The sequence below is a fragment of the Protomyctophum parallelum genome (assembly GCF_964188405.1).
Source record: "Protomyctophum parallelum genome assembly, chromosome: 12".
NCBI lineage: Eukaryota > Metazoa > Chordata > Actinopteri > Myctophiformes > Myctophidae > Protomyctophum > Protomyctophum parallelum.
Genome location: NC_139712.1, coordinates 3,002,824 through 3,027,843, shown reverse-complemented (window position 1 = coordinate 3,027,843; position 25,020 = coordinate 3,002,824). Strand labels below are relative to the sequence as shown.

The 25,020-nt window shown below is 42.4% G+C and overlaps 1 protein-coding gene across 1 annotated transcript; it reads right to left on the bottom strand.

The window, feature by feature from the left end:
* Positions 1-469: 469 nt before the first annotated feature.
* Positions 470-21,935, bottom strand: LOC310868096 (extracellular calcium-sensing receptor-like; the record flags this gene model as incomplete). The annotated part of the gene is made up of 9 exons (XM_083778359.1): positions 470-1,383; positions 1,473-1,596; positions 1,761-1,967; positions 6,426-6,649; positions 7,820-7,961; positions 13,254-13,505; positions 16,484-16,570; positions 20,452-20,728; positions 21,610-21,935. 9 exons carry the CDS (start codon positions 21,933-21,935, stop codon positions 470-472), a joined length of 2,553 nt encoding a protein of 850 aa, XP_083634485.1.
* Between the last annotated feature and the right edge of the window lie 3,085 nt (positions 21,936-25,020).

Genomic DNA, 25,020 nt, shown 5'->3' with positions numbered 1-25,020 from the left:
ACTCGGGCAATCAATTAATGCAGTTACAACCACAATATTAATGGCAAGTATACATTTCATACAGCTTAAGTTCAACAAATCTTAATATCCCTTTAATTTACATTTGACTAACTTCCGACTAACAGTCCGACAGGTATTATTCCGACAACACCGACGGTTACAACAGACCCGTGGCCGGGTAAAAACTCATATGTGGCTCCCGACATGTTGCGGCAGGTTAAAACTAAAATGTGGCGGGTTAAAACTAACCCGTGCCATCCTGTGAGGTTAGTTTTGGGTGTTGTGTAGAGTTTCTCATGGCTGTAGATCTGTACACCGGACCAAACACATACACCACATGTTTGCGTCACTGATTGTGTTACTGCTTTTAGTTTATCTGGTAAAAGTTTTAATCTTCTGCTAACAAGGTTATCAGCAGTTCGATATATCCATGTAAAATACACACACACACACAAAGCCTAATCTGCTTCTACGTCTTGGTGGCACCTCGACCCATGATGGACTTCTTAGTGTTTTTCTCAGGTTTCAAAATTATTATATAACACTTTGGTCCAAACAGCGCCAGCAAAATTCCAAAACTAGAGGCTAGAATAGCAAACACCTCCACGACGTCTGCATATTTGCCTGGAGAGCTGATATATGCTGGTATGAAGGCTATCCACACGGCGCAGAAGATCAACATGCTGAACGTGATTAACTTGGCTTCGTTGAAGTTGTCTGGAAGATTCCTAGCCATGAATGCCAGGACGAAACTGAGAAGTGCTAGTAAGCCTATATAACCTAGTAACACCGCAAAACCAACTATTGATCCCACATCACACTCATAGACTATCTTATCACTGAGGTACTGTGTGTTTTTATGAGGAGTCGGTGAGGCAGACACGAGCCAGGCTATGCAGATTATTCCCTGGATTGAAGTAAGAATCAGAACTGTTCCTCTCTGCTGTATAGCACCAAAGAACTTCATGATGCCTGCACCCCCAGGCTTGGAGGACCTGAACACAGCCAGCACCACCATAGTCTTTACCAGGATGCAGGAGACACACAGCACAAAGCTGATCCCAAATGCTGCATGCCTCATCTGACAAGTCCAGAGTCTGGGACGGCCAATGAACAGGAGTGTGCACAAGAAACATAGTTTGAGTGACAGCAAAAGTAGGAAGCTGAGTTCTGAGTTGTTGGCGCGGACCATGGGCGTGGCTCGATGATAGATGAAGATCCCCAGGACAACGGCACAGACGAGTGTTCCTAGCAGTGAGATGGTTGTTAAGGAGATCCCCAGGGCCTCATGGTAGGACAGGAACTCAATGCTCTTTGGGACACAGCGGTCACGCTGGGGACTGGACCAGAAGTCCTCTGGACACACTGTGCACTCTGTAGAGTCTGACAAAGTGGTAGGAAATTAAAGGGACAGACACGTGTCTTCTTATAACCTTCTGTACATCTACTGTAGCTACATTATGTAACCCTACCTGTCTCATTGCTGATCTCTCCCTCAGAACACGCGATGCAGTCGTAGCAGCAGACCGGTTCTCCTTTCCTTCTGGCCACACGGGTTCCAGGAGAACAGCTCTCACTGCACACCGACCGAGGAGGCTGCAGAGGACAGTAAAGAAAACCATCAATCTCTGTCCAAACTAACTTACATTCACACTACAGTATGAAATAACTAGTTATAAATCATCAATCTCTGTCCAAACTAACTTACATTCACAGCATGAAGTAACTAGTTATAACTTCTAGAAAGCCAAAGACGTGACCTTTGAGTATTCAAAGTTCCAGAAGATTTTGTCCTCGTCGAGGATGAGTTCTTCGCCTGCCGCGGTAGATTTCTTGACCACGCCCACGTGTTGAACCTCCATACGTCCGTCAGGGAGCCAGGCGAAGTTCATGATGTCCCAGATGGGCAAGACGTCCCCGTTCTCATCGAACGACACGTCCTCGCCGAACGACGTGGTGAAGTTGACCTTTTCCACGTAATACACAAGCTACAAAGTACAACTAATGAAGCTGACGAGATCGACTTTCAAAAACCTACTTCTCGAATACAATAATATGCACAATACATTAAGATGGACCGTTGTTGTATAAACTACACCCTTGCATTATTTACAACACAATAATGCCAGCCATCTGTGCCTGAGGGATTGAGCTGAAGTATGGGTCTTTGTCTTCGGCATGATTATTTTTTTATCATTAATATAACTTTTTGGTTGATGAAAGGTCGATCATTAAACATTTTTGTAATGATAGGGACTTAATGAATAACTGCATAGACCCTTCTGATAGGGACTTAATGAATAGCTATGAATAAAATAGCTATATAAATAGCATAGACCCTTCCAAGTATATGCATTAGTCCATTAGAAAGAAAGGGCTATTGTTTTCAGCATGACATTATTTATAACACATTAACATTTACTAAAGGCCTATTCATAGTCTGGATTTATTTATAACACATTAACATTTACTAAAGGCCTATTCATAGTCTGGATTTACGGTGGTGAGGTGACCACCGGAGCTGAAATAACGTTGAGCTTGCTGCTCTTATTGAAGCATCCCCTGCTAATTATGAATTTTCATATTCCATGAGGCAGGGAAAAACAGGTGGGGGGACAGCCTCCATATTCAGCACTGCTCTAAATAGTAAGAGTATATCCTTTGATACATTTATTTCTTTTGAATATCATGCCTCTATCTTCAACTGCCAGTCCCCTGTCCTAACCTTAACTTTATATAGACCACCAAAGAAAAACTGCCCTCTTTTCCTAACAGAATTTGCCGAGCTCCTATCCATAATTAACACAAACTACGATATGACAATCATCAGTGGAGATTTTAACTTCCATATAGACAATGAAGCTGATACACAGGCTAATAATCTAATCACTCTATTGTCTGACATGGGATTCGCTCAACATGTGAGTGGCCCAACCCATGACCGCGGCCACACCCTTGATCTGGTCATTACACGGGGCCTTACTGTAAATATTTTATCAATCACGAAAGTTGCTTTCTCAGACCACTCCCTCATTGAATTCTCTGTATGCTTACCAGTACCACAGTGCAATACAAACCGCCTGGTGAAAAAGCGACACCTCGACTCAGATGCCGCTGACAAATTTATAGACCACTTTAATAATGTACAAACCCCTGATACACACCCGTCATCAGTAGATGAACTGGTTTCTGTTTTTAATATCAAGCTAAGGTCTACCCTTGATTTTATTGCGCCTGTCAGACTTAAGAAGGCCCCCCCAAAAGAAAAATCACCATGGAGAAAAAATGAAAGCGTAATTGAAGAGAAAAAAAACTGCCGCAAAGCAGAACGCAGATGGAGAAAGACAAGATTACAGGTTCACTTTGAAATTTTACGAGAACAACAGATCTTATATAACAAGACCATCAGACAAGCCAGGGGATCTTATTTCTCTGACCTCATCCAAAAAAACCTGCACAACCCAAAGATACTTTTCTCCACTATTGATGGCCTAATAAACCCCCCTCCACAAACCACAAATGACCTTGCAACACAGGAAAAATCAAACGAGTTCTCAGCCTATTTCAGGGAAAAGGTCACTTCCATACGCATGGATATTGCCAAAACAAGGACAGCAAACACTGCCATAAAGTCCTCTGCACTTTTCAGAAGCACTTTATGCCAGTTCACCCCAGTAGACACCAAAATTGTTAGCAAAGTGGTAAGGGCTCTAAAGTCATCTACGTGTTCCCTCGACCCTATCCCCACTAGCTTTTTTAAAACAGTTTTTAACTGCCTATCTGGTGAGTTACTAGAACTAATTAATAAATCCCTGCTTACCGGTATTTTTCCTGGATCACTCAAAAGTGCCTTAGTAAAACCTATCCTTAAAAAGCGAACACTGGACTATCTGGTTCCCAGCAACTATCGGCCCATATCCAACCTCCCGTTTTTAAGTAAGATCCTAGAAAAACTAGTTTTTAATCAATTAATCTCATTTTTAAACGACAATGAAATGCTAGAGATTTTCCAATCTGGTTTCAGAGCAAACCATAGTACAGAGACAGCACTAGTAAAAGTACTAAATGACCTAAGAAAAAACACTGATGCAAAAAACCTCTCCGTTCTTGTTCTTCTGGACTTAAGTGCAGCATTTGACACAGTAGATTACGACATCCTCCTGGACAGACTCGAAAACTGTGTTGGCCTCTCAGGAACAGCTCTCGAGTGGTTCAGGTCCTACCTGACTGCTCGTGATTTCCGAGTAACACTTGGAGAATACTCCTCCGACATCGTTGAGCTGACGTGCGGTGTCCCCCAGGGCTCTATTTTAGGCCCCATCCTCTTCAACCTTTACATGCTACCACTTGGCTCAGTTATCAGAAAACACAATATACACTTCCACAGCTATGCCGATGATACCCAATTATACATCTCCATATCCCCAGGTGACCTTACCCAAATTGACACCCTCATAAACTGTATCACTGACATAAAAACATGGATGTCAGAAAATTTCTGCAATTAAATGAAGGTAAAACCGAAATCCTCCTTGTCGGTGCAAAGGCCGAAAGGGATAAATTATCTGCATACCTTAAAATAAAAGCACTTCACACCAAGGACCAGGTGAAAAACCTTGGTGTTATTTTTGACAGTGACCTGAACATGGAGGCTCATATCAGAAACACCACAAAAATAGCATTTTACCATCTGAGAAACATTGCCAAAGTCCGACCATTCCTGTCCCAAAATGACACCGAAAAGCTCATCCATTGTTTCATCACCAGCAGGCTTGACTACTGCAATGCTCTCTTGTCTGGCTTACCCAAAAAGTCCATAAACCGGTTACAACTGGTCCAAAATGCAGCTGCCCGCGTGCTGACAAAGACCAAACGCAGAGCGCACATTACACCAATTTTAAAGTCCCTGCATTGGTTGCCTATATATTTTAGAATAGATTTTAAAATTCTTTTACTTGTTTTTAAAACACTAAATGGAAATCCACCTATCTATTTTTCAGAAATGCTTCCAAAATATGTGCCAGGCAGACCACTTAGATCATCCAGTGCTGGTCTCCTAGAGATACCAGAGACCCCAAAAACAAAGAAATATGGCGAAGCCGCCTTTAGCTACTATGCCCCTGTGCTGTGGAACAGCCTGCCAAGGGATCTACGGTTCTCTGAATCTGTGGACACCTTTTTAGCATTGCTTTTACCTCCTAGATCAGGGTTCCCCAATTAATTTTCCTCAAGGGCCATATTTTGACTAGCGTACCAGGCTGTGGGCCGAGTCTGCACGCGCGAGGTCGAGGTCTTGCCCTGAAAATTCATTTTCAGGGCAAGACCCCATTTGAAAAGGATGCCCAGTTTGACATGCATAGGCTACTGACCCCCATTTAATGATTTTTTTTTTTTTTTTTTTTTTTGAAATTCTTTCATGGGCCACAAGGGGGCGCTCTGTGGGCCGCAAATGGCCCGCGGGCCGCCTATTGGGGTACCCTGTCCTAGATCATTACATGTCCTTTTCCTGTTTTTAGTCTCTCCTTTTTATTATTGTTTTTTCTTTGTTTTTTTTTGTTTTTTTCTCTGCTTGTTATTACTATATATGTAGTTGATGTTTCCTTGCTTTGTTTTTTGTTGCTCTTTTTGTTGTATTTATGCATATATGTATGTGTATGTATATGTATGGTATATGTATATGTATATATGTATATATATTATTATTATTACTATTATTTTTTTTCCTGCTCTTACTGTAAAGCACTTTGAACTGCACTCGCTGCCTGAAAAATGTGCTATATAAAATAAAGATTGATTGATTGATTGATTGATTGATTGATTGATTGATTGATTGATTGAGCGGTGGTGAGGCGACCACCGCTCCGGCGCTGAGGTGATCACCGCTCCGGTGGTGAGCAGACCACCGGAGCTGAAATAACGTTGATCGGTGGTGAGGTGACCACACCGATCCGGTGGTGAGGTGACCACCACTCCGGTGGTGAGGTGACCACCGGAGCTGAAATAACGTTGAGCGGTGGTGAGTAAAAACAGAGAGAAGGGCTGGAGCGGTGGCGGTGGTTTGCTCTTCACCGCGGCTCAGTGACGTCATGTTGTAGTTGTAGTAATCCAGACTATGTATGAGCCTACCATTTTAAAAAAAGTTTATTTTTCCATCCTACCATTTTTCATGCAATTTACCAATGTCACATTTAAATATGCATTATTATTCTAAATTCCAGGTCTGCTCAAGAGGGTCTGGATCAATGACCTCCAGGTGTACACGAAACAAGCACGCGCGCAAAAACAAATCCACGCTTGCGTTGTCGTACCGTGACTTCTCAGAGCAAAAAAACGCAGGTCTCAGTGAAAATGAACTATATAGGCGTGTTTTATCGCTCCCCGTCAGCAAGGCCCTTAAGAGACTAAAGTGTTAATGAATATCCCACCTGCCATGGCTGTATAGTCTGCAGAGTGGCACAGCTGTGCCCAGGGAAAGGCCCTCTTCCAGGGACACACTGCAGCATGTCATGGAGGCCGTGGGCCAGAGCGTACACAGCCTTGTACGTGTTATACTCTGGTCTGAGCTCAGACAGCTCGTCCAACAGGGTGGTCTCTGCTGTTCCCAGGTCCTCTTGTCCACTACACACCCTTCCACCAGCGTCCACCCACTCTGGTGGAAGGGGTGCAAATTTACACCGGAATGTGTGCTCCCAAAAATGTCTCACCTGAAAGAAACGCAATGATTATACATAGCAGACCTATAGGGGCCTACTGCTTCCAAAAGCTAATGTGAGATAACGACTAAACTGGTAACTATAATTGTTGACGGTTTTAAGAATTTGCTGAAAACGTATTTATATTTAGTTTGCATTTTGACCTGTGAAATGAAATGTCTACCTGACCTATTTGTGCAGGTCAATGTTTTAATTTGATTGTTTTATTTTGTACCTTGTTGTCCACTGTAGGCTACAGCACTTTCTTTTGGAAAAGGCCTTTATAAATAACATGTACTTATTTACTTACTTATGTAGGGCCCTGTTAATACGTATGGTTTTAATGTCATCTATTTGTATTTAACTAAACATTTTGGGGGGCATGTTATCTTTAACCCTCTAACACCCAGCGTTGCTTTTTAGCAACAATTTTATTTTATTTAATTACTATTTTATTTTATTTTTTCTGTTCTTTTTTCACCTAAACGTCATCAGTGATGTTCATTGCAATGCCATTTCAATGCCATTGGTCATGATATTTGCATATAAATACCCCCCACAGAGGCTGGCATTCACACAAATTAAAAATGTCTGGACAATTTTGAACATTTTTTAACCTAAGACTTTTGACCTTTACCCTAATAAAAGTAGGTAAAATAATTGTAATATATGTTTTTTTGTGATCATTAGAATGTCTAGAACATGTTTTATTCATTATTGTGAAAGATATCCCCAAAATGTAAATTATTAATTTATTATATTATTATATCATTATTAATAATTATACATTTTTCATCAAACTTTTATTTTTTTATTTTTTTCAACATATTTTTTTAGTCTTAGTCCTAGTAGTACAAAGTAGTAGTAAGGTTGAAATCTATTTTTTGCAAGTAGAAATTAATGCGGGTGTTAGAGGTTAAGGAGGGGTGTAGGCTACCTCACCAGCATTGTGGGAGGTTTTGGTACATTGTGCCCAGTTTGCGGGTGAAGAAAGGAGGAAGAGAAGACAGGTCGTCATCTCTTTAGTTTATTATCCTGCCCAGTGGCATAAACTGTGTTTCGCACGTTCATTGACGACTGCAACTCAACCACAAAGACATACGCTGTGCACGTGAGTGCAGCGCAACTTGTGCGAGCCGTGGCGGACATTAAACTGTCACTAAACTTTGGACAAAGCTTGTGTTCGAGTGCCTGTTGCCGAGAGGAGGAGGAGCCCCGGCGCTTGGAGGGACTGCGCCCGGCTGCAAGTGCCTGCCATGCGGGCAGTATCTGAGGGTTCCCCCGCGTCACAGTAGAGAGAGGATTAAAGCCATACGGCTGTGTCGTTCTACAAGTGGTTCGTGACTTCGTGAGTACTGTGTGTGACGACAGGGATTAGAGTACAAATATTGCTTGCTATACCAAACTGCAGGACTGATAGTTTATGTGAACCAACTGGGCCCCAACGAATTATACATCCAATCCCTTCGTGGTAGGCTATAGGTTATTGAACTGTAATACTGGATTGGACTGGGTGTTTGAAAAAGGAGACTTGTGGCGCCATCTATAGGGGGTTTTCTCTGTTTTGGGATGGCATGTCTGTTTGGGAATTCATGCAGAGGGTTAATTATTGTTGAAGACAAATGTTTGAAAGGTTCTCTTGATTTGATACTTCCTCACCAGTGAGGTTAAGGGATAGGTATTGATTTATTTTTGTTTTTGAAGTACAAAACCGTTTACCATTTATTTGTGTTGGCATTTAAGGTATTTTGTTTGTTTGTTATTGAAACCATTTATTTTCTATTGTGATACTTGCTGGTATATTATTCTAAAACGGCTATTGCATACTGCCATTTAGTTGAAAATGAATAGGTTTAGTTACAAACATTTGATTCAAATTAATTCCGGGAGTAAAGAAAACAAAACAGAGTTGGTTTACATTTTAAAGCACAGGGATATAACATGTTGTTGTTTAAAATATTTGTTACACAATATAAACACACACACTCTCAGTCAGACAATTAATAAACGCATGTTTTGATGCTTTTAATTGTTGTGGACCTGTGTGTCTGTTAAGGTAAAGGTTGTCATACACATTATTTGTCTAAATAATGTTCTGGGGAAGTGCAGATGAATTAGCCCTGCATGGTCCAAGGCTTACAGCGAGTCTCTCTCTGACGCCTCGCGAACCGCCAGCAATGTGATCCTGGCGGTTCGCGAAATATGGAAATATGACCAGAGGGCTGTGGAAGGTACTTCCACAAGGCGTCAGAGAGAGACTCGCTGTAAGCCTTGGACCAGGGCTAAGTGCAGATATACCATAACTGGTGTGGTATTTCCACAGTGGATGCACCGCGCTGTTTAATCACTACAAATGAAGAGGGAAATGTTATTGGGTTTATTTTGGTGTTCTGTGCAGTGCCAGTCAGGAAGTGTTAGCAAATTCACCATCAGCCACTAAGAACTCGGGATCCTGTTTTAACCCATTTATAGGCCTGACGTCAACAAAAACAAAAAATGTCTTTTTTAAACTCATGTTTCTATATCAGTGGTTCTCAATATTTCCTGTCAAGGACCACAAAAACTATATGTAATTGGCCGCCGACCCCCATCTGAAAATATGTTGTTCCAGGGACCTCCCCCATGCAGAGGCAAAGATTTGAGTTTAAAACTGAAACTCTGAATGAACATATTATTCAAAGATTTGCTAAATTGTAACATAACGTTTAAAACACCAAAAGGGGTTCCCGCCCCACCCAAATGGGTTAAACTGTTAATAGTGTAGCCATCGGTTTGTACGGCACAGATACTGTAAAAAATCCTTTAAATATCGTTTATGCCTTTCCTGTCGTGGTGGTGGTGGTGGCTCAGGGGTAGAGTGTCTAGATGGAAACCACAAGGTTGCCAGTTCGAACCCTGTGGGCTCCCCCAGAGTTACTGTCAGGCTCGGCGCCAGGATGAAATGACAGAGGGGGCAATCGGGGGTAGGTATTGGACATGAAGACAATGCGCCACATTTGCATATCTATAGAGGGCGGAGGCGCACGATTTCGTTGGCTTCCTTCCTTTCAATGCCTGGAAATGTACCATTGTTTTGTCTGTAACTATTTGATCTAAGGGGGCAAAGAGGTTGATTTAGGGGGGCAAACACCCCCTTTGCCCCCTCGTGGTGCCGGGCCTGGTTACTGTCGAAGTGTCCTTGAGCAAGACACTGAACCCCTAATTGCTCCTGATGTGCAGGTTGGTGCCTTGCATGGTTTCCGCTGCCATCGGTGTATGAATGAATGTGTGTGTGAATGGGTGAATGTAATGCACAATCTATGTAAAGCGCCTTGGATAAAGGCGCTATATAAATGCACCCATTTACCATTTAACAATAGGGTTACACTTACTTACTTACTTACTGTATGGGGCTGTCACACAGAACTGTGATTCTGCCTATGAGGGCAGATTCTGCAAATGCTTTTCAACGGGAATGGAGTGGTTTGTTGCAGATTCATGCAAAAAAAGGGGGTATTCATTTCAACTACTTAGCCTTTTGTGTACATCCCAGACATTTTGTACGTGGCTTGATTCAATATTTTGTGTGTATTTTCTTCTTTTACAAATAAACGATGGGGTGCACACACAAGCCACATTAAATGATAAAAATGACCCTTGTGGCAGCGGTGGCCGAACGGTTTGCAGAGCGGTCTTGATATCGAAAGGTCACTAGTTCGTATCCCCGGACCAGCACGTTAAAATTACCACCGCTCAAGTGCCCTTTGAGCAAGGCATTGAACCCCTACCATGAAATGTTCTATGAGCAGGGCCTGGCTGTAAACAAGTTCTTGAGCTTAGTCCAGTTACCCTGGGTAAACATAGTACCTTTCCTTTCCTTTTACCCCGGGAGAATGTTTATGGAATATCATATATACAGAATTACTCACTATGGAGTTTTCATTTGTAATGTCGTCATCGTGAGGATGTATTTTTGACAAGAAGTCCTTGAATCCTGGTATTTCTCCACGGTGGATGGCGACCCCTAGTGTGCCCGCCAGGTATGGCATGTAGTGAGGAGCGTGGAACTTAGGGTCTGACGCCCAGCCCGCGGCCGCTAACCATAGCAGACCGGTCACTTTCTGTCTTAACACCTGTTGAGGGTGTGGAAAGACACACACACACACACACACACACACACACACACAAACACACACACACACAATAATGTATGATATAATGAGGCAATGCATTTCCTTCAGTGTAACTTATTTCAGAATCCTTATAACCATTATTATATCATAATATGAAACGATACAAACATACATGCATGCATGCATACATACATACATCTCAGGACGCCTCTGCCTTGCATAGTATGGTTTAGCCCATTCTGACCTGAGATCAGATTCATACGAGGTTTCCACTGGACACACACTGGTCTGATTAACCCATTCTGACCTGATATCAGATTCTAAAAAATGTCAGTCGTTCTTCGATTTAAAAAAAAATAGCAGACCTACAAGCTCGTAGCGCGGTGGCGCGCTATGAGCTTGTAGATCTGCTATTTTTCAATAGCTAAAGCATAACATAATGGGTTCCCGTTCAGAATGGATTAAGTATGCGGTCTAGCTTAAACTTGGACTCAGGGGGGTGGACGCCTCTGCCTTGCATAGTCCCCAGTGAATAGGCAGTTTGCCCTTCACTGGTAACCCTATTTTGGACTTATTGTCTCCACCAGGCCGAAGGCATGTGGGGAGAGTATGTTTTGCACTCCGTCCGTCCGCGTGTCCGTCCGTTTGTGTGTCCGTCCGTTTGTGTGTCCGTGTGTCCGTGAACAGCTAATCTCGGCCACCGTTAACCCGGTCGATGCCATATTTTGCACACACACTCCCTGGATGCCAACCATGAACCTCTGCCCCAAACTTTCCAGAACGGCCTGTTATAGCGCCACCAGGAGGCCGCTTTGTGCAAAACAAGTTTTTGCACAGTACACCTACAGATTTTGTCCAAACATCACGCAAATTGGTACACAGTCTCTCTAGAGCCATTCAACAAAACGGGTCTTTCAGATTTATCAGACTCCATCCTGATTGGTTAAGATTGGCTTCCAAAGTTCACAGGAGTGCTCAGTTTCAAACAAAATGCTGCAAATCATGAACACATCGCGTGATTTCCGTGAAATTGTGCAACCACATTCCCACTAGGCCGAGGACGAAATGCCACATGAACAATTTCAACTCAGCCTCAAGGTGGCGCTATAACTGGCCGAAAAGTGTTTTTACCTCTAACTGCACGGATCTGTGGATAACCTGGTGGAGACCTGTGCCCGGAAGGGCACTTTTTCTAGTTTTTAAATATAATTATGATTTTTTACGATTTTTATTTTTATGATTTTTATGATTTTTACAAAAAACCCCCCCTTTTAAAATGCATACACACATACATACATACATACATACCTACATACATTTCAGAGGTTTTAGCAGTTTTTAAGGACCCACTTTTAGGCCAGTGCACCAGAGCAAGCTCTTGCCTTTTTTTAAACCCTACCCATTTTAACCAAATACATACATACATACATACATACAAACAACATACATCTCAGAAGTGGAAGCAGTTTTTAAGGACCCACTTTTAGGCCAGTGCAACAGAGCATGCTTTTGCCCTTTTTTTAAACCCTACCCATTTTAACCACATACATACATACATACTAGGGTTGGGTGACGATACGAATACATCGTCAATCGCGAATATACGAATCCAATCGCCGAATATTTTTATTAGGCGATTTCTCGGGACGATTTAGCCCATTTCTCGGGACGATTTAGCCCAATTAACCTACAGTATAAAGTGTGAGCAACATGTGAATCAATTTGGCCCAGCAAAGTAGTAACAGCGGCCGGGTGGAAATCACCTCCTCCGTTATAATGTATGCTCCCACAGTCCCCGCACTCAGCAGCATCAGGCACCGGGGCACGGCACTTACGGCAGCCGCCAGCCAAAGTAAAGGCTGGGAGCCTTGGTTGCTGAGGGAGGCTGTACATGTTGTTTAAGCTCCGGAGTCCAGACCCATGCAGTTTAATAATATACAGTCACAACAGAATGCACACTGCTGTCTTGTGTCTCATCACAATCCCAATGCCTCTCCCGTGAAGTCGGGGGGGAAAATAAAAAAACTGTCTACTAGTGTTAGTGTATAGGCACGGGGATCATAAGTTAGCTTAGCGTGTAGCCCCTACTGGTGCTGCAACCCACTGATTGAACTTCATATCCGCCTGTAATCTAATCTAATCTTTATTGACAACGAACCCCGACACCAGCGCTGCAAAAATAGACTGATCTACAAGCTCTCAACGCGTAGCGAACGGCACTGCAAAAACAGGCAGGACGCGGTGCCTTGAGAGCTTGTAGATCTGGCTTTTTTGCGACCTGCAGTGAGCTGTTCTCACTTTACTTTTATGACACGAATACATCGTCAATCGGCGAATATTTGTCAGACGATGGGCGGTTGAAAAGAATTGGCATATCGCCCCAACCTTAATACATACTGTACATACAAAACTCCCTGATAATAAAACCAACCTCGTTCATGATGTTTACCATAAAGATTCCATACGCAAATGCGATGACCACACGAGCCGTGGACTCCTTCATGACCGTGACGATCCGGTCCAGTTTGTGCCGGTCGTTGTCAAAGGGCAGAGCCTCTGAATACGCCACGCAGCCCACGCCGGACAGGCCCAGGTCCGAATGGAAGGTCCGGCCGGCGTTGTGGCCGTAGGCGTCGTCGCCAAACAGCAGTCCCACCCAGGTCCAGCCGAACCGCATCATGAGCTGCAGCATGGCGCGCACCTAAAAGGATTTGAATCTGATGAGGAAAGAATCTTACTCAGCTCTATTCCCTGGAACCTAAGGGAGGAATTTATGATGAACTAGAAAAAGTGCCCTTCTGGGCACAGGTCTCCACAAGGAGGATAGGAGTGTTTGTAAATAATTACTTGAGTAAGCATAAGAAAGTATGTAGTAGAGTTAATATTAATACAATCTGAATTATTATTTAAACTAGAGAGACTGTGTACCAATTTGCGCAATGTTTGGACAAAATCTGTAGGTGTACTGTGCAAAAACTTGTTTTGCACAAAGCGGCCTCCTGGTGGCGCTATAACAGGCCGTTCTGGAAATTTTGGGGCAGAGGTTCATCGTTGGCATCCAGGGAGTGTGTGTGCAAAATTTGGCATCGACTGGGTTAACGGTGCCGGAGATTAGCTGCTCACGGACACACGGACGGACGGACGGAGTGCAAAACATACTCTTCCCCCATGCCTTCGGCCTGGTGTTATAAATTATGATGAATTCCTGTTCTGTTCTTTGGCTATATAGAAGTGTCTTATTTGTACGTCTCTAAATGTGTTGATGAATTGAACATGGTGGACTCTCTTGTTAACAAGTGTAATGCTTAACCCATTCTGGGCGGGCACCCCTTTTGGTGTTAGCATCACGTTATGCTTTAGCTATTGAAAAATAGCAGATCTACAAGCTCTCGGTGGCGCGATACGAGCTTGTAGGTCTGCTATTTTTGAAAAATCGAGGAACGACTGACATTTTTAGAATCTGATCTCGGGTCAGAATGGGTTCATCAGACCAGTGTGTGTCCAGTGGAAACCTCGTATGAATCTGATCTCAGGTCAGAATGGGTTAATTGGATCGTCCACTCACAGTTAACAGTCTTTGTATTGAGTTTGTGCTTGAAATGTACTGTAATTCTGCAAACTGTTAATACATATATCAATATATCAATCAATCAATCAATCTCTCTCTCTCTCTCTTATTACAAACCACACATTAAAGGTGGTTGTACACTGGGCGCGTTCTTCGGAAAACCGATGGAGAAACGCCACTAGAAATCCGAAAAACGCCCTACTACAGATATTCAAATATAGAGCTGCTGTTTTTTTTTTGTTGGACAAAATATAAAACGTACAAAGGTGAGCCATTCGTAATGAGTATTGTACTTTGTAAAATGTTATTTTATTATTATTTTAATTATTTTATAGTATTTACTAAATTGTGGTATTACAAAAAAATCTGACACATCTTAACTGAGTGGTGCTTTGAAGAGAGAGAGAGAGAGAGAGAGAGAGAGAGAGAGAGAGAGAGAGAGAGAGAGAGAGAAAGTTAAACATCCAAATACAAACCTGGCTAAAGATACAAGACTCTGTTAGGGCGGCGGTGGCTCAGGGGTAGAGTGCCTGGATGGTAACCGTAAGGTTGCCAGTTCGAACCCGGGCTCCCCCAGAGTTACTGTCGAAGTGTCCTTGAGCAAGACACTGAACCCCTAATTGCTCCCGATGTGCAGGTTGGTGCATCGGTGTATGAATGTATGTGTGAATGGGTGAATGTAATGCACAATCTATGTAAAGGTGTGTGAATGTGTGTGTGAATGGGTGAATGTAATGCACAATCTATGTAAAGGTGTGTGAATGTGTGTGTGAATGGGTGAATGTAATGCACAATCTCTGTAAAGCGCCTTGGATAAAGGCGCTATATAAATGCACCATTTTATAGAACCCATTTGCCTCTATGGTTGGTTCTGTTATAGAACCCATTTAGAGCCTCTATGGTTGGTTCTGTTATAGAACCCATTTGCCTCTATGGTTGCGAAGTCTGGGGCCCAACTTGCCGATCAAGAACCGGAAAAATGGGATAAACACCAAAATTGAAACTCTGCATGCAGAATTCTGCAAATCCATTCTCCGCATCCAATGGAAAACGGCAAATAACGCATGCAGAGTAGAATTAGGACGATACCCACTAATTATCTCACACACTGGGAAAAATCTACTCAAAACCAGAGCAAAATGGAATATGCTATTTAGCTCTAAACAGAGAATACACAGTAGCAGAATACTTGAGCACAGTAACTGACCCAAAACGAAGGAAAACATGAACTCGATATAGACTCAGTGAACACAGTCTTGCGATTGAGAAAGGCCGTAGTACAACAATGTGCAAACACAGCAGCGAGATTTGTGACAGGAGAAGGATGTCAAATGGGATACAAGCACCTTAAGGAATACAAACCATATGTGTACACTGTTTATCAAAAGTATAAAGCTAACGTATTATATATGGATGTATGTTGTATAACTATCTCTGACAGAAAAAGCTTTTTATAGTTTCACAAGATGGTATTACCCAAAGTTCTAATATAACACAGCTCTGTTTAGCACCTTTATTTAACCTATTTTGGGCGGGAACCGCTTTTGGTGTTAGCATTATGTTATGGTTTAGCTATTGAAAAATAGCAGATCTACAAGCTCATAGCGCGCCACCGAGTGGCACGCTACGAGCTTGTAGGTCTGCTATTTTTGAAAAATTGAAGAACAACTGACATAGAAACATAGCTTTTTCAGAAAACTGTCAGGATGTAGAAGACATTTTTTTAATCCGATCTCGGGTCAAAATTCCTATTTATATCCAATATTTATTTGTAAATACATTGTTCTATTTTGATTGTCTCGTTCGACTAATAAAGCTCCTTTGAATTAGAGAGAGAGAGAGAGAGAGAGAGAGAGAGAGAGAGAGAGAGAGAGAGAGAGAGAGAGAGAGAGAGAGAGAGAGAGACTCAGCTACAGGGGTGAATAAACAGAAAAGGTCAAAGGTTATATTATATATATATATATATAAATAAGCACCACTCAAACAGTTGTGTACTTCTAACACCACTGTGGTAAATCCATGGCTCTCCTACGCAGATTATTATTACGCAATACCAGTCCCACTCACTAGAGGGCGGCATAGGCCTATGAGTGGAACAGTACTGCCGTTACCTGGAAGTCATTGTTTGGGATTGTTCTGAAGAAGGACGGGAACTGATCCACGTCACTCAGCGCAGAGGAAGCGGCATAGTAACTTATCTGAAAAGGAAGCGGCAGAGTAACTTATCTGAAAAGGAAGCGGCATAGTAACTTATCTGAAAAGGAAGCAGCATAGTAACTTATCTGAAAAGGAAGCGGCATAGTAACCTATCTGAAAAGGAAGCGGCATAGTAACTTATCTGAAAAGGAAGCAGCATAGTAACTTATCTGAAAAGGAAGCGGCATAGTAACTTATCTGAAAAGGAAGCGGCATAGTAACTTATCTGAAAAGGAAGCGGCATAGTAACTTATCTGAAAAGGAAGCGGCATAGTAACTTATCTGAAAAGGAAGCAGCATAGTAACCTATCTGAAAAGGAAGCAGCATAGTAACTTATCTGAAAAGGAAGCAGCATAGTAACTTATCTGAAAAGGAAGCAGCATAGTAACTTATCTGAAAAGGAAGCAGCATAGTAACTTATCTGAAAAGGAAGCAGCATAGTAACTTATCTGAAAAGGAAGCGGCATAGTAACTTATCTGAAAAGGAAGCGGCATAGTAACTTATCTGAAAAGGAAGCAGCATAGTAACTTATCTGAAAAGGAAGCAGCATAGTAACTTATCTGAAAAGGAAGCAGCATAGTAACTTATCTGAAAAGGAAGCGGCATAGTAACTTATCTGAAAAGGAAGCGGCATAGTAACTTATCTGAAAAGGAAGCGGCATAGTAACTTATCTGAAAAGGAAGCAGCATAGTAACTTATCTGAAAAGGAAGCAGCATAATAACTTATCTGAAAAGGAAGCAACATAGTAACTTATCTGAAAAGGAAGCAGCATAGTAACTTATCTAAAGGAAGCAACATAGTAACTTATCTGAAAAGGAAGCAGCATAGTAACTTATCTGAAAAGGAAGCAGCATAGTAACTTATCTGAAAAGGAAGCAACATAGTAACTTATCTAAAGGAAGCAACATAGTAACTTTTCTAAAGGAAGCAGCATAGTAACTTATCCCATTCTGTCATGAGATCAAATTCTAAAAATGTCTGTTTGAAAATGACAGTTTTCTGAAAAAGCTATGTTTCTATGTTAGTCGTTCTTCGATCTTTCTAAAATAGCAGACCTACAAGCTCGTAGCGCGCCACTCTGTGGCAGATCTGCTATTTTTCAATAGCTAAAGCTGCATAACATAATGCTATAACACCAAAAGGGGTTCCCGCCCAAAATGGGTTATCTGAAAAGGAAGCAGCATAGTAACTTATCTGAAAAAGGCACGAGAGAAAAGCACGAGAGAAAAGGAAGGAAGAAATAAATGCATACAAATAAAGCATAATGATAGAAAAAGGCTATATTGTCTTTTTTTCCCCTTCAAACGAGGAGGGCAGGCATCTCAGATCACATTAAATGTGATCTGAGATCATCTGACATTAACTTTCAACACAATCTGCCCTACTGCCCTAACGATGTATAATCAGGGCTGCACATAAGTGGTGCGCAGGTGCGCATGCGCGGTAAAAATTTAAAATGCGCTGTCAATCAAGCGCCGGGAAGCGCTTCTGCGTACCAACAGCTGGGGCCGCCCAGAATGATTATTATGGCCAGAATACTAGAAAATGTTGTGGCGAGAGCATTTCCCACCGACTGCCACTCAAAGTGGCTACTGGCCCAATCACAGCGCGTCCTTACTCATAAGGGGGAGGATCCATGCTTCTTTCTGAGTGCTAGGAGCCTGGGAGGAGGCGGAGGGCGGTTGACAGGAAAACCTTACACAAATAGTTTCGTCTTCTCTTCTCCGTTTCAGATAGCAAACTACTGTAGTCCCCGGTGTAAAAGGTCATGCTTTGGATGCTTTGCACTCTTCCCATTTGCCGCTGTGCTTGTGTTTGTTTTCCGGCTGTTGGAGCAGCATGGTTGCTCGTGTGCGATGCCGTCTCAAAACCCGAATCCGAGGCAGAAACCATATTAGCGTCTCTCACAGCCTAGTCACCGGCCACCGACTTTTTACGGGTACTAAAGTTTTAGTTCCGACATAGTGGAGTGGGAAGAGTTTAAAGCATTGCGGACTGGCACTGCTGCTGCCCAACATGAACACCGTGTCTCGACATACTGTCCCTTATTATCGTAAAGTCGGGTAGTGTACACTGTTTATTTTTTTCACCGAGGAGCCATGTGTGTGTGTCTGACTGTCTGACTACGTACGTCGCCTCATCTAAAAACAAAAGGGAACTAGGGAAGCCTGATGTATGATTCGCCGTACGATGTGTCGCATGTTAAAAAAATAGCTGATCTGCAAGCTCACAACGTGTCGCAACACGCTGTGAGCTAGTAGATTGGTTATTTAAATACAAAATAATACAAAATCTAAATATTGCTTTGATGCTCATATCATATTATCCTTAAGTTGTTAACTTGTTTTTATTATAATATGCATTCCATAGGGCTGGACCACACATGGACCTAGATTTTAGCAAATTTATATATTTTTAATAATGAAGAGCCATTCTAGGGCTAAATCTAGAGTTGCAATACCCTCCATTGACTCCCCACTCATCCAATAAATATTGTTTTGCTATAAGTTATTCATCCCTCTTTTATCCATCCGGCGAGACGGGTCGCCGCATTTTAGGAGCAGCAAGCAACTCCTCCAGGTGCTCTTCTGAGTACTAGACCAAAAAAGTTGTGTGCAGCCCTGTGTATAATCCTAAGCATCCCCAGTTTGAGGTGCTTTTTGGTGTTTTAAATGCTTTCACTATTGAAAAACAGCAGATCTACAAGCTCATAACGCGGCACCGAGTGCCGCACTACGAGCTTGTAGGTCTGTTATATTTAAAAAAAAAAAACCCTGTGAAAATGTGGCCCAAATCTTTGAATATATATTATTTCAGAGGGAACGTTTTTAACTCAAATATTTGCTTCTGGGGGCGTCCCTCCCTGGAACAACATATTTTCAGATGGGGGGTCTGCGGCCAAATACATATTTTTTTGGGAGTCCTTGTCATGAAAATGTTTGAGAACAACTGACATAGAAACATATGTTTTCTTCTGAAAACTATCATGATTTAGAAGACATTTGTAGAATCTGGTATCAAATGGGTCAAGCACCATGGACAGCGCCACTGTCTGCCTGTCTGGGGGCCGTGTAGGATTCCTACTCTCAGATTTGAGCGTCTATACTTCTAACACAGATGAAAAGCTGCTTCACAATCCATTCCACATCATCTCTCTCTGCTCTGCCTGCAAGTAGTTGTCTTTATAGGACACATGTATATTGTATAATATATAATATAGTGATGCACCGAATATTCGGCCGCAGAAAATATTCGGCAGAAAATGGCTAAAAATGCATTTTCGGCCTATTCGGTTTCGGCCCGAATCGGCAGAAAATATATCACCGAATAGTGTATGCAATTAATGGATTCAAAAGAGCTGAATAAATGTTTTATGGACCCATAATAGTGATTATTATTTAAGTTAAGTTTTGCCTTAACCATTTATTTTGCCATAAATCAGGTAGCTTTAAGGTACAGCCATGACAGCAATGGTAGGAAAAAAGATATATAATATTAATCATATTCGGATATCCGGTATTCGGTTTTCGGCCAACTGTTTCCTATATTCGGTATTCGGTTTCGGCCAAGAATTTCCCTTTCGGTGCATCCCTGATAATATAGTATAGTATAGTATGTATAGTTGACATATGATACTCCACTGTTACGTTCTTAGTTTATACATGATTCATGATAACTACTTTTTATATATGTGATGTATGACATGCTTTTGTTTTTGCTTAAATGTAAGTCGCTCTGGATCAAGAGCGTCTGCTAAATGCCTAAATTGTAAATTGTCAACGTGTAAAAAAAATAACCAAATAAAAAATATATATATATGTATAATATTTTACATTTGTGAATATAAAAATGACGGGGGCATTCGAGTAGGAAACGTACCATGGGGACTCTGTATAATCCTGATATTCTAGAGATGGCAATGGCACTCGATGAGGTGCCAGGACCCACGATTCCCAGGATGGGAGGCAGAGAGCCAACGCAGCTGCCGTGCAGTGGAAAGGTCTCCCCTCTCCCACTGATCAGTGACATCGCTCCGCGGAAATCAACCTCAGTCGTCATGCAGCCATCGTATAGGATGTATCCCAGGGTGACGTTGGGCAGTAAGCTGGGGTTTCTGTTGATTTCAGTTATGGCATAAGCCTGGGCCATGGCCCACCTGAACCCTTGAATGTAAACACTAACACAACACAACATAACACTGTAAAACCGTGCGTATTTATTTATCTATGTAGAAAAATACAACATTAAATAATCCTTTGTTACTTACTATCTATCAATGCAAGTTTCACCATTCTCCAAAATGTGCTATCAAAATGTGCTGTCAATCAAAATCATCTACTTTAGTCCTATTTTATACTTGATCAACAATTCGAAAATACACCAGCGATCTACACCTTTTAAATTGGCTATTTCGAAATAAATTCTGGGAAATCTAGACACATTGTGAAAAATCTGGTATAAATTTGACAAGTATGACAAACATTTAGTTTTTTTTGTGTCCCTGGCACACAACCTTTTTCAGATGAGATTCCACGGACAAACGCATAATAATATAGCATCAATACATGGCAGTTACTGTATATAGGACACACACATCACATACTGTAGCATGACACAGCCAGCAAGACATGAGAGCATTGGAGAGAGCATTATTGGCCAAATGCAACATACATGATGTCGACACATTCTCTCAAATATAAGGGCTCCATGACAACTTGACAAAATGGCATGAAAATGTTTGAAATTCATGTCCGTGCTATTAACCCATTCTGAACGGGCAGTGTTAGCATCATGTTATATGCTTTACCTATTGAAAAATAGCAGATCTACAAGCTCATAGCGCGCCACCGAGTGGCGCGCTACGAGCTTGTAGGTCTGCTATTTTTGAAAAAAAAACGAAGAACGACTGACTTTTTTAGAATCTGATCTCAGGTCAGAATGGGTTAATCAGACCAGTGTGTGTCCAGTGGAAACCTCGTATGAATCTGATCTCAGGTCAGAATGGTTTAATTGAATGTGTGCTGCTATATACTTTACCTATAGCAACTGAACTCGTGTGGCTTGGCGGTAAACGACGACAGCTCCGGGGAGACCGAGGAGTAATGGACCGCGAACAAGCCGCCCAGAATAACGTCCCCGGGCCTGGACATTCTGCTCAGCTTAAACTGTGCCTGTCTCTGACACGAGGAGGAGTTGAGCGAGGAAGAGAACAAAGAGAACAGCATCAAGGACAGGCAGGAGAGCAGGACATGTGTGCCTAGACAAGCCCTCATCATGACCCGTCCTCCTCGTCTCTGACCCCCCTCTCCCAACTCCTTTGGTGCAGCTGTTGCATTTTTATAAACGGAGCTGTGTTGTGCCATCATCGTCCATTCTGTGAAATCACGCCATCATTACGTAACGTGGTGCATGTGGACAGAGAGATCAAACTGGGTTGTGTGTAAACACTTCACTTACACAGAGAATGATGCAATCTCTCAATCTTCCATTGCTAAAACTGGGTGGAAACAATTGAGTGTCGAAAAAAAACAAACAACTTTACGCAACCCTATAGGGTTTTTGAATGACACGCGCGCGGCCCGTTGTTTTGATTGATTGATTGAAATATTTATTAACAGTTTGCAGAATTTCCAGTACATTTCAAGCACAAACTCAATACAAAGACTGTTAACTGTGAGTGGACGACCCAATTAAGCATTACACTTGTTTACAACAGGGTCCACATTGTTCAATTCATCAAAACATTTAGAGACATACAAATAGACATTTCTATGTAGCTAAAGGACAGAACAGGAATTCATCATATTGTGATACATCTCATTGTGAGACGGATAATCGAGGAAATTTCGTTTATTTTATTTATTTTTTGATCACTTGCGGTGATCACCATGCACCCCCCCCCCCCCCCCCCCGCCCCACACACACCACAATGCCTGTGCTGTTTCACCCGCGTTTGGTTTGAAGTTATATCGAGTTACGTGCAAACATTGCAAAGTTGTCGCCATAACCATATCGGGGAGGAAGCGAGAGTGAATCCACGTTAGTTTAATGCTGGACTGTAAAATTGTCCTCAGAAGTTTCAAAAGACTCATCTTAAATGTACAGTCCAACACCTGCACATGTTCGGACGTGTAGGCTACTAGCCTTTGCATAGGCCCTTATATTAATTTTGTCCTGTTTTAATATGTGCATTATTTATTTACTCATTGTTAGTGTTGACGTGTAGGCTACTAGCCTTTGCATAGGCCCATATTTGTTTTATGTACATTATTTATTTACTCTGCACAATTTCTTGCACCCGGTCATTGTTCGTGTAGCATTGCTGGAGATTTGGTGTATACTTTGTATAGGTTTCTTGAGGTATGTCATGGATGTATTATTTGGCTAATTTCTTGGCTATCAGGTAGTAGCTCCATGGAGTATATATGAATAGAGAAGACACCCGAGTTCTCCTCCCATCCACTTGCATTGAGTTGCTCAAAAGCGCATGAGGCGATTTCACTCCTCCTTCCTGGTAGGAACAGAGTGCATTCTGGGATGGATTTGCCTCAAACACATGAACACGCTGCCGTTGACTATCATTGTGCCGTTTGTGCTGCGTTCACGTATGAAACATTCGTTCACGTGTCATGGCCTCAAACACATGAACGTGCGCAATGATAGTCAACGGAGAAGCGCTGGCTCGAGCTGCAATGACAAATTCGGCCACTATTTCCATTTCGCCTCAGGGTTTCCTCTGGGTGCCGTCTCTATCAGGGGGGCAGTCAGCCAGATATTTCGTGAAGCCTCATTTGAAATCGGTAGTTCATATAATGGCCTTTTGGGGCGCTGGACTGGACCCAAAAAGCCCCATAGCTCCATAGAGGCCCATGCATTTTGGCCCAACTTCACCTAGACTGTATTACCTTAATAAACATGGTCATGAATACTTTCTTCTTCCAGTCACTAGTTTAAAGTCTCATTTCTAATGTCATAATATTCTTTTTGGAAAATTATGGTCCCATTAATTAAAAAGATGACCATAAAGTCGCGTATGTTCTGAGGGGCGTGGCTACCGTTACAGTCTATGATCGGGATTCCCCTCCCACTCAAGAGTCTTCTCCTCCCACTCGAGTCAAAATAAAAACCAACGGAGAAGAAGGGGGGAAGTCCCGCCTCGTTGTCTGGGCAGCCAATGACCAGCTGGTACAAAACGGAGCCAGCCAATGGCCAGCTGGTACCAAACGGATCTAGAAAGATGGCGACTTACATCAGGAATTAGCATATTATTACAGGCTTCATTTTACGTTCATGTTAGACCCGGGGAACGCTTTGTCCATATTTTTTACAGTCTATGGTCTCTATTCATATATACTCTAAGAGTAGCTCCCACAACTCCAACTCTCTTAACCCATTCTGACCTGAGATCAGATTATAAGTCGTCCTTCGATTTTTCAAAAACAAGCTCGTAGCACGCCACTCGGTGGCGCACTATGAGCTTGTAGATCTGCTATTTTTCAATAGCTAAAGCATAACATAATGCTAAAACCAAAATTAGTTAAAGACTAACGCCCTCATTTATCAATCGAGTGTAAAATCTGCCACAGATTCGAGTGCAGGTTTCGTAGTACACCCACGTCGCCACGAATTAGTTTGTAGGCTGGGCTGGCCTATATTAATTTGACCCATTCGTGCACAGTGCACGGCGAAGGCGTGAGACTGTGCACTGCTGTGATATTAAAGTCCTGTGGGTGAGTGATGCCTGCATGAGACATAGGCTATCATGTCGTCAAGGCAGTCATAATCAGTCATAATCAAGTCAAAATCCCTTGCTTGCCTTGCTGCCCCCTTTCTCATACACACACACAGACGCACGCACACGCAACTTTTGTTGTATCTTAAAGAAATGAACCTGCATGAATTAAATAAAGTTGTCTGTTTCTCCTCTCGCTTCGCTTCCCTTGCTGCCCGCCTTGCACACACACTCCCTGGATGCCAACGATGAACCTCTGCCCCAAACTTTCCAGAACGGCCTGTTATAGCGCCACCAAGAGGCCGCTTTGTGCAAAACAAGTTTTTGCACAGTACACCTACAGATTTTGTCCAAACATCACGCAAATTCGTACACAGTCTCTCTAGAGCCATTCAACGAAACCGGTCTTTCAGATTTCCAGAACGGCCTGTTATAGCGCCACCAGGAGGCCGCTTTGTGCAAAACAAGTTTTTGCACAGTACACCTACAGATTTTGTCCAAACATCACGCAAATTGGTACACAGTCTCTCTAGAGCCATTCAACGAAACCGGTCTTTCAGATTTCTCAGACTCCATCCTGATTGGTTAAGATTGGCTTCCAAAGTTCACAGGAGTGCTCAGTTTCAAACAAAATGCTGCAAATCATGAACACATCGCGTGAATTCCGTGAAATTGTGCACCCACATTCCCACTAGGCAGAGGACGAAATGCCACAT